We start from the raw sequence: 19,351 nt of genomic DNA, 5'->3' as shown, positions 1-19,351 counted from the left end.
TGTCCACAGAGGGCTGATCCAGATTGTAGGAGCTAGAGGGCTATTTAGGGTGGCAATCGCTGAGTGTAGGGACTCAGGCTGCTGCATTTTGAGGAGGAAAAAACCTGGCTTTTTCTCTGGCCATTCAGCAGCATGATGGGGGAGGTGTGTCCCTGGCGTTTGGAGTTCCAATGGGCACGGGAAGATGGTATCTCAGGGGATCCAACCCCTGGGCTCTGCCTTCAGCCAAGGGGGATGCCAACCTGTTTTACCACGTGCATACTGAAGGCAGGGTCTGGAATGCACCTCCTGGCTCTGAAATCCTGATTCTGACAAAAAAATACCTTTAAAATGCAACCACTCCACAACAAAAACAGAGAGGGACAAAAACCATAAAGAGACTCTTAACCATAGAGGACAAACTGATGATGGTTGCTGGAGGGGAGTGGGTAGGGGGATGGGGTTAAGCAGGGCACTTGTGATGAGCACTGGGTGTTATATGTAAGTGATGAATCACTAAATTCTGCTCCTGAAACCAGTACTACATGATATGTTAACTAACTTGAATTTAAATAAAATCTTGGAAAGAAAAGAAGCCCTAGCACAGTTCCTGGCATAGAGCATGTTCTCAATAAATGCTAACTTTTTTTTTTTTTTTGAGAGAGAGAGATTGAGAGAGAGAGAGAGAGAGAGATCGAGTACACACACTCAAGCTGGGAATGGAAAGAGGGAGAGCGAGAATCCCAAGCAGGCTCTAAGCTCAGTGAGGAGCCTGACTCGGGGCTCCGTCCACGAGCTGTGAAATCATGACCTGATCTGAAATCAAGAGTCTCATGTTCAACCAACTGAGCCACCAAGGCACGCCCCACCCCCACCATTTTTATTTTTATTTATTTTTTTTAATTTATTTTTTTTAACATTTTTATTTATTTTTGAGACAGGGAGAGACAGAGCATGAACGGGGGAGGGTCAGAGAGAGGGAGACACAGAATCTGAAACAGGCTCAAGGCTCTGAGCTGTCAGCACAGAGCCCGACGCGGGGCTCGAACTCATGGACTGTGAGATCATGACCTGAGCTGAAGACGGCCGCTTAACCGACTGAGCCACCCAGGCCCCCCCCCCCACCATTTTTAGAACGCTAACTTAATTAAAAAAAATTTTTTTTAACACTTATTCGTTTTTTTGAGAGACAGAGAAAGACAAAGTGAGAGTCAGGGAGGGGCAGAAAGAGAGGGAGACACAGAATATGAAGCTGGCTCCAGGCTCTGAGCTGTCAGCACAGAGCCGGATGCGGGACTCGAACACATGAACCGTGAGATCATGACCTGAGCTGAGGTTGGACACTTAACTGACTGAGCCACCCAGGCGCCCTCCCCCCCCCTCCCCGATGTTTTTAAATGTGTATTTATTTTTGAGACAGAGAGAGAGAGACAGATCATGAGCAGGGAGGGACACAGAGAGAGAGGGAGAGAGGGAGACACAGAATCCAAAGCAGGCTCCAGGCTCTGAGCTGTCAGCACAGAGCCCTATGCGGGACTTGAACCCAGGAATGGTGAGATCATGACCCGAGCCGAAGTCAGATGTTTAACTGACTGAGCCACCCGGGGAACCCCAATTTATTTTTATTTTTATTTTTTAAAGTTTATTTATTTACTTGTTTTTGAGAGAGAGCGAGAGAGCTCACACACGCAAGCGGGGAAGGGCAGAGAGAGAGACACACACACAGAATCTGAAACAGGTTCCAGGCTCCACACTGTCAATGCAGAGCCTGATGCGGGGCTCAAATTCACGAATCGTCAGATCGTGACCCTGAGCCGAAGTCAGATGCTTTTAACCGGCTGAGCCACCCAGGCGCCCCCTGAGAGTGATTTTTAGGGGCAGGATCAAGAGGCAGGAAGACCAGAGAGGAAGCTAATGCAGTTGCCGGACCTCTTTTCATGCGCAGATTTCATCTTGCAATATAAAAGACAACAGTATATACAACCAAGAGGTATAATAAATGTGCATCTCATGGTACATAAAAAAGGTCTAGGGCTTGCAACAGTAACTGTGAGAACCACAACAGTAGGTAGGATCTCTGTTGATTACTCTTCAGCTCAACACAGTCTTTGAAGTGCCCTAATGAGGACGGTAGTTATCACTTAAATAAATAAGCAATTAGCTCAGGAATGACTGTGTCATTGTAAATGAAGTCATCGAATCCCTGGCCTGTGTTGGACTTTAGCTCAGGCTTTAGCAGAGACACAACATCAGTGGGATAGGACACTTTTAACCCGCTTGATAAGAATCTGATCCCTTCGGTGGCTGCTCTCCCTCCCTCCCTTTTCTCATCTGAGCTTTGCTTCCTTTGCCTGCGAGGAGTTAGGTGACAGATCTGACCTCCGTTCCAGTTTCCAAGGAGTAGAGGGGGAGTGTGGGGAGACTCCGGGCGAGAGAGTCTCCGTGGCTTTCTTATTCCAACTTGAGCATGGTTATGGATAGCTTCCAGGCAAATGCACATCACATCCGCGTCCATACTGGTACTGTGTTTGCGTTGGGTGTCTGAACTTTTTCCTTGAGTTGATTTGTCCTCGTATATTGGCTCTAGAAGACAGTGTATCCTGTAATAAATAGAAACCAAACCAGCAGTCTGGGTTTCCCTTTGCCAGGCCCAGCGCATAGAGCCTGGGATCCCTGAGTTCCGAGCCGTGCTGCCACTTGTGTGGCCTTGGGCCAGTCCCCCTTTCCCTTTCCAGGCTGCACCTGCCTCATCTGTCAGGGGAGGGGGCTGGACTAGATGACCTTTAGACTTCTTCCAGATCTGATGCTTCAGCCAGGACACACATTGTCAAGAAGCCCTAGGAGAAGGAAGAGCCTTTGTTCTTACTTTCCTCCTTTGATTTGTCTAAGTAACCACAGGGGAACATTTGTTAAAGGGAGGTCTGAGGGCTGTTGCCTCCCTGCCTCTTTCACGTTCCGGCTTCTCTGTGTCGCAGGTGACAGATGCTGGGCTTTTTGCCTGCCCGGTGTAGGTGTGTTTATCTGAGAAGGGCAGAAGAGGCAGTTGAGTGGATACCGGGCTGAAATGTTAGAGGTGCATTCTTTTTACCCTGACTTCATCGTGTAGAATGTGCAGCCTCAGGTGGGGTTGAGCTCAAATACAAAAGCAGGACCAGACAAATGAAGGCAGAAGTGACTGTACTGACACAAGCTTACATTGGGTCTGGTATTTGGTAGAACAGTCAGGAAGTAAACTAAAATAAAGTGCAATAGGGGCGTCTGGGTGGCTCAGTGGGTTAAGCATCTGACTTCGGCTCAGGTCAGGATCTTGCGGTCCGTGAGTTCGAGCCCCGTGTCAGGCTCTGTGCTCACAGCTCAGAGCCTGGAGCCTGCTTCGGATTCTGTGTTTCCCTCTCTTTCTGACCCTCCCCCGTTCATGCTGTCTCTCCCTGTCTCAAAAATAAAATGAACGTTAAAAAAAATAATAATAAAGTGCAGTAGAATGGACTCTCCTAATTTCTTGAATGGGATTCATGTCCCAGGTGCCTCATTTCTGCAAATGCCAGATGCCCAGGCAGCAGGGCTAAAACTAGGGAGAGGCAGCAGAAGCGCCCGCATGCCGGTGAGTGTGAGCGCCACATAAGGGTCATGCACCCTAACACATTATTCTCCCCATCCTGGGCTCAGCCACACTGGGCAGTGCAAGCCTCGTCTTCGGTTACAGTCTGGAATGGAAAAGTAGATTAAGAAGCTACGAACCCCAACCGAAGTTCGGGGCCATTTGAACAGCTTTCCTTTGTGAGCGGCGGCTGGCAGCTGAGGAGGAAATTAACAATGAGGAATTCACATTTGGCAAGAAGCAAAATATGAAAGCCTGATCGCTGATTTCCTAACGGACAAGGTTCTTTTCCTCAACGGAGAGCCTTAAGGTTGCTGAAGGAACCATCTGCAGGGTCCCAAAGCGTTTAGGATCAGACCCCTCTGTCAGTGTCAGCCTAGTCGGCTGATCTGGGGTAGCGTGTGAAATTTTCTTCTGGTTGCTTTAGCTTTAACCCACTGAAACCATGGCCCATGGACTTAGAGAGGGATCAGGGGCCATATATTGCTGCTTGGGCCCCATTTTTGGAGACACCTTGCACTCGCTCAGAACAGCCAGAGGGTTATTCTTCCTATCGCCCTACCAGGGGCGGAAAGGCCAAGCCAACAGCCAATAAGGGGCCTGTCTTAGCTCCTCTGGCTCCCAGGAGGCATCCCCCCGCCCCTTTCCCCTGCTATCATGGGAATGCTGTGCTACAAACAGACCAGCATCTGTCAGCTTCTCACTGGCAGGCTCTCTCTCCTTCCCGTTACAGGAATCTGTGAGAATTGTTCAAATGAGTGGATGTGTTACAAAGGTGGAAAATGAGCATCTGAGCTGAAATCAGGACAGCCCAAATGAACAAAATTGAAAGCTCTAAGGGACCGGCTGACCTCGAAATTACTCATCCCTGTGCTTCCTCTCCCTGCTTCTCCTTTGTCCCTTAGACCCAAGGTTGAGAAGGGGTGGGACGTGATAAAACATGTGGCTTTTACCTCCCAGCCTTGAGTGGATGCTTAGAGGAAACCCCTGAGACCCTTAAATGCTGGGTTCTCTGCGGGGATTTTCCCAAGGGCTGCATCTGTAGCATGCAAATAGAGAGGATGCTGTGAGGCTATTTACACAAAGGATGCATGGTATTTGCATGTAATTTCCCCACTCACTGCTCTGCCACCCCTCACCAGACCGTTTATTCAAGTTAAAAGCATTTTTATGGCTCTCTTGATGGCAATCACTTCTGGATTTTTCCTCTTGTCTATGCCGTCTTCTCCCTCGGGCCCTTTCCCTGGCCCAGATCTCTGGTGAGGGAGCCAAGTGGCGCCAAGGAAGGACCAGAGAGGAATGCAGGACTGGCCCCCCCAGAGGTGGCTGCTCCAAGGCTTGGTTGCATAGCTTTCTCTCCTTTGCCCTGGGCACTGGCTGAAGTTCTCTTTTCCCCAAACCTTAACATTATGTGATTATGTTGTAGAAAGTGGGACTTTAACCCAATTAATTCACAGAAAGTCTCTCTCTCTTTTTTTAAGTTTATTTATTTATTTTGAGAGAGACAGAGACAGTGCGAGTAGGGCAGGAGCAGAGAGAGAGAGAGAGGGAGAGAGAGAATCCCAAGCCGGCTCTGGGCTGCCAGCACAGAGCCTGACTTGGGGCTGGAACTCATGAACTGTGAGATCTTGACCTGAGCCAAGAGTCAGACACTTAACCAACTGAGCTACCCAGGCGCCCCGATCTCCACTATTTTTTTTTTTTTATCTGCAACTCCTAAAACCCCAGACATTCAGAAAACCCTAAATTTGGTGGTACAAACTGATCTGAATTGATGAAAGGCTGATCTGAGGCTCCTTTACCCCTTTTGTGAAAACAGCAATTAATTAAAAAACATTTTTTTTTTTTAGTAGGTTCCACACCCAACGTGGGGCCTGAACTCATGACCCTGAGATCAAGAGTTAATATGCTTTACCAACTGAGCCAGCTAGGCACCCTTATTGATGCTTTTTAATTATTTATTTATGTTTACTTTTTTCTTATTGCTTCTCTTTTTTGTTGTTGTTTAGTTTTAAAGTTTGTGTATTTATTTTTGAGGTGGGGGGAAGGGCAGAGAGAGAAGAAAAGAAAGAATCCCAAGGAGGTTCCACACTGTCAGCAGAGAGCCCAACATGGGGCTCGAACTTACAAACCGTGAGAGCATGGCCCCAGCCAAAATTAAGGGTCAGATGCCTCACCGACTGAACCACCCAGGCACCACCTCTATGGTTTCTTTTTAACTGCCTCTTGATTCACTCATTGGTTCTTTTATAACCAATGAAGCCCGGGCTATTCTACAGACGAGGAAACAGACTTGATTAGAGCCTAGTCCAAAGTTACATAACTGGCTAGGGTCTTGATTTGTTCAACCAAAAGTCAGTGCTTTTCCTCTGCTTCCGTTTCTTCAATTGTAAAACCAAAGGGTTAATAGCACGTACTTCGTAGGGTTGCCGTGGCGGGATGAATGTTTTAATATGTAAAAACACTTAAAATAGGGCATGGCACATAGAAAGTGTTCAGTTAATGTCTGCTAATGTTCTTGTGCTATGCCCTGTTTTTCTTCACTCTTCCAAGCATTGGATTCCTGACTATTCATGGGAGCAGGAAGCAGGTTACAGGCTTGTAGAGTGTTATCCAAGATGAGGAATGAACCGGTTTCCCAGACTCGGCGCAGGCTGAGGTGGGACCAGAACAGATCCTTGCAAGCAACAGAACTGAGCTGCCCCTTTTTTTAAAAAAAAAAAAAAGTTTATTTATTTTGAGAGAGAGAGAGAGAGAGGGAGAAAGAGAGAGAGAGAACAAGCAGGGGAGGGGCAGAGAGAGGAGAGATAGGATCCCAACCATGCTCTGTGCTGCTGGTGCAGACCCCAACATGGGGATTGAACTCACGAATCTCAAGATTGTGACCTGAGCCAAAACCAAGAGTCAGATGCTTAATGATTGAACTATCCGGGTGCCCCTTAGCTGCCCTATTGAGACACATCCCCCCGCCCCCCCCCGGCTCTGACTAAAACCCTTAGATGCAGAGAAGCTCATAAAAAGGACAGTACCCCCTTTACAAAATGCTGAGAGCAGGAAGAACAAAAGTTTCTGAATGGAGCCCAAGATTATAAGGCTAAATTCTACTCTGCGATGTGCTGAAGGCCTTCTATTTTGAGGTTGTTGTAGATTCTTCATGACTCGTATTTTACCTTATTATTACTATAAGGTAGGACCTGCATGTGGGGAATGGAGTATCGAGGAGGACGCCAGTTCCCTCCCAGAGATATGTCCGCGAGCCTACTAGTGGTTGGGGCCAGGGGCTGGAGGGAAGGCTCTGGACTCTGCCAGGGAGCCCTGGAGCTTGGGAGAAGGCTGCCCACCAACATGTCTGGGCCAGGGACTTGCCCTGTAGCTCAAGCCCTCCTCATAGCATCAGTCAACATAAATAACAGAGACATGTTCCTGCCATCCTGGGGACCTTGGTGAAAACCAAGGCAACTTGTCCTAGGTGCCTTTAAGCACCAAAAGAGGGCAATGAACAACGCAAAACATAACCAGGAAAGGCTATAAAAAGCCTTTGCAAACCTAGTCAAGGGAACTGGACACTCCACACGGTACTTTAAACATCGTGAAAAGTTGTTGAAGTCATATTTTGGCAGTTGAAATTTCTGCTAATCAGCCCACCTTTTCAGAAAAACATAACAAAACACCCGACCCACAAATAAAATAAAAGGTTTAAAATACAAATGTCTATAATTAAGCTTTTAGAATGACGCCTTCTGCCCAGCTTCTCACTGTCTTAAGTGTTTTCATCGAGAGGCCCCTTGCTCTGCCTGGCCCCATTCGCCTTCCCCTGCGTTGACTCTTCGCGCACGCAGTCCTCAAAGGCCCCCAAAAGGTGCAATCAGAGCTTGGATGTCTTGATCTTAACGTGGGTTGATGCTCTCCGAACTTCGAAGCTGCAGGAGCCGCCTCAGGGACCCACAGGGAGCATGTACAGAGTTGGGCGCTCCGAAAGGAGCTACGTGAGAGGCATGGCGATACCCTCATAGCGGGTCACCAGTCTTGAGTAATCTCCCCGGCCCCTGGGAGATGGGATCAGCAGGGCACTTTAGAGCAGAGGCGCGGTGAGCGTGGGGGGCGGCGAGAGAGACGCCGATGCCACGCCGTCCTCTGCTTGGAGCGCGCTCGGACCGCTGCGGCTGGGGACGCCCCTCTGCGGGCTTCTGGCCGCCTGCTCGCTCGTGTCGGGGGCGGGGCTGGAGCAGCCTTTCCACCGCCCGGCGGCCTCGCGCCGCCTTCAGGTGTCTGGGTCGACGGCGAGCAGGCTCCGGGCCGGGCGGTCGGAGGAGCCGGAGCCGCAGCCCACAGCCCCAGCCCGCGGCCGCGAGCCCCCGGCCGTCTCCCCGCGCCCGGATGGCAGCCGCTCGCGCCGCATCCCCCCGCCCATTGGCTGGCGCGCCGCCGCCGCCCCGCCCCGCCCCGTCCCGCCCCGCCCCGCCATTGGCCGCGGCCGCCTCGGGCCCCCTGCTCCAGCTGCCGCTGACATCACGCGGCCCGAGGCGGCGGCGGCGGCGGCGGCGGCGGCGGCGGCGGCTGCGCCCCCGGCCCAGCGCGCAGACCCCCCCGTCGGCAGAGGCGCCGCCGCGGGGCCCGGCGGAGGATGGTGCGCGGCGCGCCGGGGGCTCCCCGCCGCCAGAGCCGCAGCGCCGAGGCGGAGCCGGCTGCGGCGGACAGCCGACCCCCGCACCGCGCGCGGGGCGAGCGGCCGCGGTGAGGCGAGAGGGCGGCGCGGGCGCAGCGCCATGGGGGCCCTGACGAGCCGGCAGCACGCGGGCGTGGAGGAGGTGGACATCCCGTCCAATTCCGTGTACCGCTACCCGCCCAAGTCCGGTGAGCGCCGGCGGGCGCGGGCTGGGCGCGCCCCGGGGCCGGGGGGGTGGGGAGGTCTGCGGGCCGGTGCGGCGGGGCCGTTGGCGGGGTAGCCGCGGTGGCCGGCCGGCCCGCCGCCCGAGGACGCGAGCGGCCTGCAGGCCGTCTGCCCGGTGACAGAGACGCGAGCGGCGGGGACTGCGGCTCCGGAGGGGCGGGGTGCCCCGCGGGGCCCTTCTTGGCGCCCGGTGCGCCCTTTCCGCCGGGGGGGTTGCTGAGGGCTAGGTGAGGCGGGCCTGGCGTCCGAAACGGGGGCCGAGGGCCGGGGGCCGCGCATCCAGGCCTCTGGAGAGGGAGGCGCGGACGCAAGGTTTGAAGTAGGTTTCTCGGGGAGGGGTGGAGTGGCGGGGGGGGGGGGGCGCGGAAAGCTTCCATTGCCTGCGGGAGGATGGAGGCCCAGAATGCGTTTGCAGGCTGGCGCTTTTCAGGAAGCTGTCAGAAGCAGAAAGAAGTGTTTCACAGAAACGTTTGGGCATCTGAGTATCAGAGTCACCCGGGTTGCCCCTTTGCCAGAGTAGCGGCAGGCCTGGCTTTTGGAATGGGGAGAGCTAGGGGACAGGGCACAGGCATTTAGAATGTCTCGAAGTTACTATGTGTGTGGTCAGAATCGTTGAAAAGAGCGATGTCTGCAGCCCCTGGGCTGTGCCCTAAGCGTTGGAGGTGGAGGAGGGTTTTGCCAGGGAGGGGGAGAGGATCCCGAGTGGATTGAGCAGCGGCCAGTTCTGAACTGCTTGCTGCATGACCTCTTTGCTCGTGATTTTTCATTGCTTTTTCCCAAGGCTTCTGGGGGACGGATGGCTACCGTCTTCTGTTTGGCCTGGGACCTAATGAGGCTTTGGGCGATCTTGGAGAGGTGTCAGGATGGGAGCCTCAGGGTAAAGACATGCTAATGAGATGAGCTGGTTTCTCAGCAGTGTGTCCAGTGTGTGCCAGGTGGAAGCAGGGACCAGACGATGAACCTGCGCCCTGCAGAATGTCTGCCAGCCCTGTTTCTTGCTGCTGCTGTGCCAAAGCATGAATCCTTGCTGAATATGATTAAGAGCCGTTTTAGAACAGTCTAAGACAAAGCTGCGGGATCTCTAGTGTTTTAAGAAAACTCTAGCTAATTAGGACTGTATGAAAAAATGCCCATAGAAGCATGCACTTTGCTTTTTAATGGACAGAAATATGCACAAGTATTTGTGGGGGTTCCCCCTCCCCCCCCCCCCCCCCCGAAATCACTTAGCTTTTATTGATCAGAGTATGGAACATGTTTTGCTGAGCTTGGAGTTTTCAGTAGAGTTTGCAGACTCAGAAGAGGATTCACCCTCCCTTCACGTGTGGGAATTAGCATGGGTAAATCTCTAGAAGGCGGTTCCCCAAAGGATATTAATACAAGTATGAGTCTTGGGTGATGACCATAAAAGGAAAATGGACCAAACTAAAACTTTTTAAAAAGATTTGTTTGTTTATTAAGTCTATTTATTTATTTAGAGAGAGAGGCTGGGGTGGGGTGGGGGGGGGGGAGCAGAGAGAGAATCCCAAGCAGGCTCCACATTGTCAGTGAAGAGCCCGTCTCGGGACTCGATCTCACGAACTGGGAGATCATGGCCTGAGCCGAAGTCAGGCACTCAGCCAGTTGAGCCACCTAGGTATCCCCAAACTAAAACTTTCCTTATGCAACACACTTTGTGCTGACAGTCTGAAATAATCCTCTCCACTCCACCAGTCTTTTAAAAGTGCTAAGTAGTCGTAGCTCATTTCTTTTTTTTTTTTTAATTTTTTTTTTTACATTTATTTATTTTTAAGACAGCATGAATGGGGGAGGGGCAGAGAGAGAGGGAGACACAGAATCGGAAGCAGGCTCCAGGCTCTGGGCCATCAGCCCAGAGCCTGACACGGGGCTCGAACTCACAGACCGCAAGATCGTGACCTGAGCTGAAGTTGGACGCTCAACCGACTGAGCCACCCAGGCGCCCCATTCGTAGCTCATTTCTAATTGGAACTTATATATGTGAGAAATCTTTACAGCAAAAGGGCCAAATTATTTGTGTTGAAGATAAAACACAGAAGATAAGAACCAGAACATTCATGTCCCAGCCAGCACATCTTTGTGGACTTGAGAATTTCCATGAACTTGCATTTATGCTCTAGTCTGGAGACATTTCCCACCCTTCATCTGATCTTTAAACTGACTTGGCTTTTTTTTTGTTTTTTTTTTTAATTTTTTTTTTAACATTTATTTATTTTTGAGACAGAGAGAGACAGAGCATGAACGGGGGAGGGTCAGAGAGAGGGAGACACAGAATCTGAAACAGGCTCCAGGCTCTGAACTGTCAGCACAGAGCCCGACACGGGGCTCGAACTCACATACCGCGAGATCGTGACCTGAGCCGAAGTCAGACGCTTAACCGACTGAGCCACCCAGGCGCTCCCTGACTTGGCTTTTTATGGGGACGATAGTATTGTAGACCTGAAAAGGGACCTTTGAGAGAATTTGGCCCAAGACCCACTCATGTGGGTGGTAAGAAAGTGGAAGTCCAGAGACGTAAATTAGTCTGGCCAGGTCACCCATCAAGTTAGGGCACTTCTTTCTAAGCCATCAGCCTCTGCCTTTCGCAAAGGAATTGACTTGTGGAAAGGAGGCTGCTCTGCATCAGGACTGAAACAGAACTCAAAGGCCCGTCCTTGTTGAGGAATCAGACTGGGTTGATTTTAAGCCTTCTTATCTTCAGTACTGATAGTAGGACAAAGCAGATAACAGAGTCGGCTTTCTCCAGGTGACCAGCTAAACTGAGACCGTGCCCTGACTCCCTGGAAAGTCTCAGACTCTGCTGCCCGTGGAAGAGTTTCAGAAAGCAACTGTGTCATCTGGCCCTGTGATGATAGTTACAGTGCCTGGCAGAAATTGCTTTCTTTTGTTTGTGTCTTTAGAGGAACCTCTTAGTTTTGTACGCTCATTGGAATAGAAACATTTAGAAATTACTGAGAACAGGGGCGCTTGGGCGGCTCAGTTGGTTAAGCATCCGACTTCAGCGCAGGTCATGATTGTGGGTTCGAGCCCCGTGTTGGGCTCTGTGCTGACAGCTCAGAGCCTTGAGCTGCTTTGGAATCTGTGTCTCCCTCTCTCTGCCCCCCCCCCCCCCTTGTGCTCTGTGTCTCTCGCTCTCTGTCTCAAAAGTAAATATTAAAATAATTTAAAAATTTTTTTTAGCGTTTATTAACGCTCTGAGAGACAGAGAGACACAGAGCGTGAGCAGGGGAAGGGTAGAGAGAGGGGGAAACACAGAATCTGAAGTAGGCTCCAGGCTCTGAGCTGTCAGCACAGAGCCCGACGCAGGGCTCGAACTCACAAATTGCGAGATCATGGCCTGAGCCGAAGTCGGTCGCTTAACCAACTGAGCCACCCAGGCGCCCCTAAAAATTTTTTTTAGAAATTACTGGAAACAGCTGATTTCATGTTGAAACTGAAGTTTCTTTAAAAAATTAAGTTTCTTTTTTTAGAGAGAGATAGCCTAAATTGTTTTATAATTATTTTTTGAATAAGTAATCTAAGTTACATGATTCAAAGTTTAAAAGAATGAAAAGCCATAAAGTGAAAGTCTTGTTCTCACTGCTCTGTTCATCACCCGGTTTCTCCCCATACACCTCCTCCCATCCCTGTGTAACCATTTTTGGTTTCTTTGGAATTCTTCCAGTTTCTTGTGTGAATACAAGCATAACATGCTATTTAGGCTGTTCTGCACCTTTTTTTTTAAACCTTTTTTTTGTAGAGATTTTATTTATTATTTATTTTGTATACATTTTTAATGTTTGTTTATTTATTTATTTTGGAAAGAAAGAGCACAAGACGGGGAGGAGCAGAGGGAGAGAGGAAGACACAGAATCTGAAGCAGGCTCCAGACTGCTTGCTGTCAGCGCAGGGCTGGATGTGGGGCTTGAACCCATAAACCGTGAAATCGTGACCTGAGCCAAAGTCAGATGCTTAACCAACCGAGCCACCCAGACACCCCAAAGATTTTATTTATTTTTTAAATGTTTATTTATTTTGAGCTAGAGAGAGAGCATGCAAGTGTGGGCAGGGGAGAGGCAGAGAGAGAGAGAGAATCCCAAGCAGGCTCTACACTGAGTGTGGAACCAGAAGCAGCGCTCAGTCCCACAACCCTGTGATCCCGACCTCAGCCAAAATCAAGTCAGATGCTCAACCGACTGAGCCACGCAGGTGCCCCAAGAGCAGTTTTTTAAGCATGGATAACGCCTCTTGTCTGTGAAATAGTTATAACAATTTCTCTTAGTTTTTAGGAACATCAATTTAATATTAGTTTCGAAGCCAAGGAGTTTAAAATCTGTAACTCACCACAAAATAAAGAATTGTTCAGTTCTGGGACCGTTTGATAACTTTAAAATTAAGTAAGTTCCTTGGGGTGCCTGGTAGCTCAGTCGGTTAAGCAACTGACTTCAGCTCAGGTCATGAACTCTGTCAGCATAGAGGCCACTTCTGATAGGCTCTCTCTCTCTTTGCCCCTCCCCCGCAATAAACATTAAAAAAAGAAAGTAATCTGAAATTCATAGTAAATACACCGAATACCATAAAAAACCTAAACGTTCCTCCATTTAATGATGGTCATCAAGGTCAAGAGTTCAAATGCCAGCATTATTTTTCAAACACTTAAAATGTAGTGATTTTCCTCTTGAAACCTCCAGTATTTATTGTTAATTTTTTTAATTTTCTATTTTTTATTTGAGAGACAGAAAGAGTATGAGAGAGGGGCAGAGGGAAAGATGGAGAGAATCCCCTGACTGTAGGATCATGACCCGAGCTGAAATCAAGAGTCAGACAGACACTCAGTTGAGCCACCCAGGTGCCCCTGAAACCTCCAGTGTTTTTGTTTTATTTATACTTCATTAAAAGCAGACCGATTTCTTTTACTTCTCGATTTTGTTCTAAGATTTAGGGCCTTTGATTTCCTTATATGATGGTGGTTGTATCCTTTTGTTCTTTAGCATGTTTTCTCTTTCTGTTTATTACCATTTATGTACCTTTACTGAGCACCTGGTATGTATCATGCATTGTACTGTGCACCAGTATATAGATTCTGATCCTTGTGCTCAGTGATTTTGATTCCTTTGGCAAGCAGCAGGATAGCTCTCAAATCAACTTTGGAATTCATGATATGGGTCACAGAAGGGAGTATTAACAACACAAGCTATTTGGTGGCAGTATCAGTCAGGATTCTCCAAAGAAACGGAACCAATAGGAGATATATGTATATTTAAAAAATATATGTATGTTCCTTAAAATAAAAAGATTTATTTTTTATGTTTGCTTTTTATTTTAAGGACTTGTCTTCTGTGATTGTGGGAGCTGGCAAGTCTAAAATTTATAAGGCCCGCCAGCAAGCTGGAAACAGACAGGAATTGATGTAGTCATGAGTCTGAAATCTGTAGAGCAAGCTAGCAGACTGGAAACTCCGGCAGGATTTCTCTTTCAGTCTTAAGACAGAATTCCTTCTTCTCTGGGGAACCTCGGTTTTTGCTCTTACAGTCCTCCACTGATTGGATGAGGCCCATCCACATTATCAAGGTAATTTCTTTAAAGTCAACTAATTGTAAATGTTAATTACATCTACAAAATACCATCACAGCAACATCTAGATTAATGTTTGGATAAACAGCTGGGCATGATAGCCCAGCCAAGACACATAAAATTTACAACTATAGTGGCTTCCTATTTTAACTAATTATTCTTGTGAAGTAGGTGCTAAGCTCGAGGTTTTAGTTGATGAAAGAGTACTTGTGCTGTGAAAACCTCTTTTTTAAAAAAATTTTTTCTTTAAGTTTATTTATTTATTTTGAGACAGAGAACGAGAGTGAGCATGAGCAGGGAAGGGTCAGAGAGAAGAGAGAGAGAATCCCAAGCAGGCTCTGTGCTGACAGTGCAGATGTGGCTCGAACTCACAGACTGCAAGATCATGACCTGACCCGAAACCAAGCCTCTGAAAACTAAGAGTTGGAGGCTTAACTGACTGAGCCACCCAGGTGCCCCACAACCTATTTAAAAAAAAAAAATCTAAAAGTTATAACCTTTAGAAATCATTATTTAAAAATTACGCTTCTTCCAGAATTTCAGTGCTTATAATCTAGTGTCAGAGGTGGAATGCAGGCATACAGAGGTAAGTAAGAATACAGACTACCGTCACCAACTGGGGCATATCCCAGGAATGCAGAGTTAGTTTAATATCTGAAAATCAGTTAATGTTAATATATCATATTAGTAGAATAAAAAATAAAAACTACATGATTATTTCAATAAGTGGAGATAAAACGTGACAAATCCAACCTTTTCAAGATGAGGAACACTCAACCAACTGGGAATAGAAGGGAACTTCCTCAGCTTGATAAAGGGCATCTCTGAAAAGCCCGCAGCTCATATCATACTTAATGATGAAATACAGAATGCTTTCCTGCTAAGATCAGGAACAGGGCAAGGATGTCTGCTTTTGTCATTTAGTGTTGATTGGAGATTCGGACTAGTATGGCAAAATAAACACACGTACGTATTAAAAAAAATTTTTTTTAAGGCACCCAGAATGTAAAGGAAGAAGTAAAACTCTGTTCACAGGTGACACGATCCTGTATGAGAAAGTACCAAGGATTCCACACACACACACACAACTACTACCATCAATAAATGAGTTAGGAAGATTGCACATACAAGACCAATATATAAAAATCAATTGCATTTTTACACACAAGGAATGATCTGAAAATGAAATTAAGAAACCTGGGGCACCTGGCTGGCTCAGTTGGTTGAGTGTTGGATTTTGGCTCAGGTCATGATCTTGTGGTTCGTGGGTTTGAGCCCAGCATCAGGCTCTGTGCTGACAGCTTAGAGCCTGGAGCCTGCTTTAGATTCTGTGCCTCTCTCTCTGCCTCTGCCCATCTTGTACTCTGTCTCTCTCTCAAAAATAAATAAACATTTAAAAAAAAATTTTTTTTTTAAAAGAAAGAAAGCAATTCATCCTCGAGTTTCTGGGTGGCTCATTCAGTTAAGTGTCTGACACTTGGTTTTGGTTCAGGTTATAATCTCAGGGTTTCATGAGTTTGAGCCCTGGTTCAGGCTCTGTGCTGGCAGCGCAGAGCTTGCTTGGAATTCTCTCTCCCTCTCTGCCCCTCCCCTGCTCACTCTTGCACGCTTTTGCACACACTGTGGCTCAAAATAAATAAATAAACTTTAAAAAAAAAAGTACGAAAGTTGTACACTGAAAATTCTACAATGTTACCGAGATTGATGCTTTAACTAAAGAAGTTTTAAAAGATCTAAGTAATTAAACACTTCATGTTGGAAAACTCAGTATTGTCAAGATGCCTATATTCTCCAAATTGATCTAAAAATTTAGTCAAAATCCCAACAAACTTTTTCTAAAGGAATTGACCAACTGATTCTTTTTCTCTTTTTAATTTTTTTTGTTTAACATTTCTTTTTGAGAGAGAGATAGAGGGAGGCGGAGCACGAGTGGAGTAGGGGCAGAGACAGAGGGAGACATAGAGTCTTAAGTAGACTCTACACTCAGCACAGAGCCTGATGCAGGGCTCGATCCCATGACTCTGGGATCATGACCTGAGCCAAAATCAAGAGTTGGATGCTCAACCAACTGAGCCACCCAGGTGCCCTGAAAAATCTTAAAAAAAGGAAGGGAGGAAGAGAGGAAGGAAGGGAGGAAGGGAGGGAGGGAGAGAGAGAGAGAGAAAGAGAAAGAAAGAAAGAGACTAACAAAGTTAAAGGACTTGCACTACCCAATTTAAAAAATTACTATAAAACCACAGTGTGGTATTGGCACAACAAAAGTCATATAGATCAATGGAACAGAATTTTAAGGCAGAAATAAAACCTTATGTTTATGGTCAGTTGATTTTGACAAAAGTACCGAGACCTATCAACAGGAAAATAATAGTTTTTTCAACAAATGGTGCTGGGACATTTGGATAATGACAAGCAAAAAATAATAGTAACAATAAACTTAAACTCTTTCTTACATCACCAAAAATTAACTCAGAATGGATCACAGAATGAAGACACAAGTCACAGAATGGGAGAAAATATTTGCAATTCATATATATGTTAAGGGATTTGTATCAAGAATGTATAAAGAACTTGTACAGTTTAATAAGAAAAAGAACCTGGGGGGGGCGCCTGGGTGGCTTAGTCGGTTGAGTGTCCGACTTCAGCTCAGGTCACGATCTCGCGGTCCGTGGGTTCGAGCCCCGCGTCGGGCTCTGGGCTGATGGCTCAGAGCCTGGAGCCTGCTTCTGATTCTGTGTCTCCCTCTCTCTCTGCCCCTTCCCCGTTCATGCTCTGTCTCTCTCTGTCTCAAAAATAAATAAACGTTAAAAAAAAAAAATTTTTTTTTTAAAAAAAAGAAAAAGAACCTGGGGTGCCTGGGTGGCTCAGTTGGTTAAGCATTCTGACTTTGGCTCAGGTCATGATCTCGCGGTTTGTGAGTTCAAGCCCCATGTCAGGCTCTGTGCTGACAGCTCAGAGCCTGGAGCCTGCTTTGTGGATTCTGTCTCCCTCTCCCCTGCCCCTCCTCTGCTCATGCTCTGTCTCTCTCTCAAAAATAAATAAAACATTAAAAAAATTAAGAAAAAAAGAAAAAGACAAACCAAAAAAGGAACAAAGGTCTTGATAGACATTCCTCCAAAAAAAGATACATAAATGGAAAATAAGCACATGAAAACAGCATCATTAGCCATTAGGGAAATGCAAATCAAAGCTACAGTTAGATACCACTTCACAACCACTAGGGTGGCTATAATCAATATAAGAAATAATAAGTGTTGGTGAGGATGTAGAGAAATTAAAATTCTGTACCCTCCTGGTAGAAATGTAAAATAACACAGTTGCTTTGGAAAACGGTTTGACAGTTCCTTAAATGACTCAGCAATTCCATTCATAGGTATATATATGCCCAAGAAAAATGGGGAAAATCCACACCAAAATATGTACGTGAATGTTCGTGACAGCATTTTTCGTAATAGCTAAAAGGTGGAAATAACCCAAACGTCCGTCAACTGGCAAATGGAACAACTGATAAAATGTGACAAGTCCACCCAATGGGACTTTATTTGGCAATAACAGGGTATTTGCTGCACCATGATGAACCTTGAAAACATTCATGTTAAGTGAAAAGCCAGATGCAAAATGGTATACATCGAATAATCCCATTTATTCGTAATGTCTGCAAAAGACAAATCCATTGAGACAGAAAGTAGATTAGTGAGTGTCAGTGACTGGGGGGGGTGGGAAATGGGGAGTGACTGCTAATGGGTTTCTTTTTGGGATAATGAAAATGTCCACTAATAGGATCATGGTGAATAGTTGCAGAACTCTGTGAATAGACTAAAAAGCCGCTGGATAGTGTACTTTAAATAGGTGAATTGTAAGGTGTATGAATTATATGTCAATAAAGCTGTTTAAAAAAATGGACCTAAATGTAAGAACTAAAGCTGTAAAACCCCTAAAAGAAGATATAGATACAGGAGAAATTATTTATTTGACTCAGATTAGGGAAAGAGTTCTTTGATACAGCACCAAAAACACTATCCAGAAGAGAAAAAACTGATAAATTGGATTTCTCCAAAATTAAACATGTTTCTGTTTCAGAAAACATTAAGATAGATGAAAAGACAAGCCATCTTCTGAATGAAAATATTTGCAAAACACATGGATAAAGGATTTGCATCTAGAATATACCAAGAACTTTAACAACTCAGTATTTATTTATTTATTTATTTATTTATTTATTTATTTTTAATGTTTATTTTTGAGAGAGACAGAGACAGAGCGTGGGTGAGGGAGGGATGGAGAGAGAGGGAGACACAGAACCTGAAGCAGGCTCCAGGCTCCAAGCCGTCAGCACAGAGACTGATGCGGGTCTCCAACTCACAAACGGTGAGATCATGACCTGAGCTGGAGTCATACAGTCAACCAACCGAGCCACCCAGGCGTCCCTAACAACAGTGTTAAGATGACCCAATTTAAAAATGGACAAGCGAGTTGAATAGGTATGTCCCCAAAGAAGATATAGGAATGGCTAATAAGCCCATAGAATGATGCTCACTACCTGTAGTCGTTAGGAAAATACAGTCAAAACCACAATGAGGGGCACCTGGGTGGCTCAACCGATTAAGCCTCTGACTCTTGCTTTCCGCTCAAGTCATGATCTCAAGGTTTGTGAGTTCAAGCCTCACATTGGGCTCCGTGCTGACAGTGCGGAGCCTGCTTGGGATTCTCTCTTTCCCTCTCTCTCTGCCCCTCCTCCACTCATTTTCTGTCTCTTTCTCAAAAATAAATAAATAAACAAAAAATTAAAAAAAAAAAAACAACACCACAAGGAGATAGCAGTTCACAACCACTAGGAGAGCTACAATAAGAAAGACGATGTCAAAAAAAAAAGAAAAAGATCTCAAGTGTTAGTGGGAATGCATGGAAATGGAATCCTAGTACGTCTCTGAAAGGAATGTAAAATGGTAGCAGCCACTTTGGAAGAGTTTGGGAGTGTCTTAAAAAGTTGAACATAAAGTTACCTTATGATCTAGAATTCCACTCTCAACGAATGTGTCCAGAAGATTCACACACAGACACGTATGTGCATGTCCATAGCAGCATTGTATCTATGAAGAGGCAAGAAATGGGAAGTAATCCAAATGTTCATCAGCTGGTGAATGGATTAATAAAATGAGATAAATTCGTACAATGAAATGCTATTCCGCAATTTAAAGGAATGAACTAGTGATATATGCTGCACTACACGGATTAACCTCGAAAACATTGTGCTAAGTGCTAGAAACCAGATTTAAGACTGTATATTGTGTGAGTCCATTTATACGAAATGGCTAGAA

The 19,351-nt window shown here is 46.5% G+C and overlaps 1 protein-coding gene across 7 annotated transcripts in view; it reads left to right on the top strand.

The window, feature by feature from the left end:
• The window catches only part of RNF157 (ring finger protein 157), a 96,097-nt gene that overhangs the window by 5,248 nt on the left and 71,498 nt on the right, over positions 1-19,351 (top strand). For 3 of the 7 annotated variants that reach the window (XM_042917251.1, XM_042917252.1, XM_042917255.1), the window contains exon 1: positions 8,245-8,431. The exons of 1 other annotated variant lie outside the window; for it this stretch is intronic. In XM_042917251.1, coding sequence (XP_042773185.1) covers positions 8,344-8,431 — 88 coding nt within the window. In that variant the 5' untranslated portion in view covers positions 8,245-8,343. Of the gene's footprint in view, positions 1-8,244; positions 8,432-13,314; positions 14,034-14,571; positions 14,623-19,351 lie in introns of those variants that run through there. 3 more of the 7 variants (XM_042917249.1, XM_042917248.1, XM_042917253.1) reach the window with 3 other exon arrangements.

Source organism: Panthera leo, chromosome E1 (genome assembly GCF_018350215.1).
Source record: "Panthera leo isolate Ple1 chromosome E1, P.leo_Ple1_pat1.1, whole genome shotgun sequence".
Taxonomy (NCBI): Eukaryota; Metazoa; Chordata; class Mammalia; order Carnivora; family Felidae; genus Panthera; species Panthera leo.
This window is presented reverse-complemented; position numbering and strand designations above follow the sequence as displayed.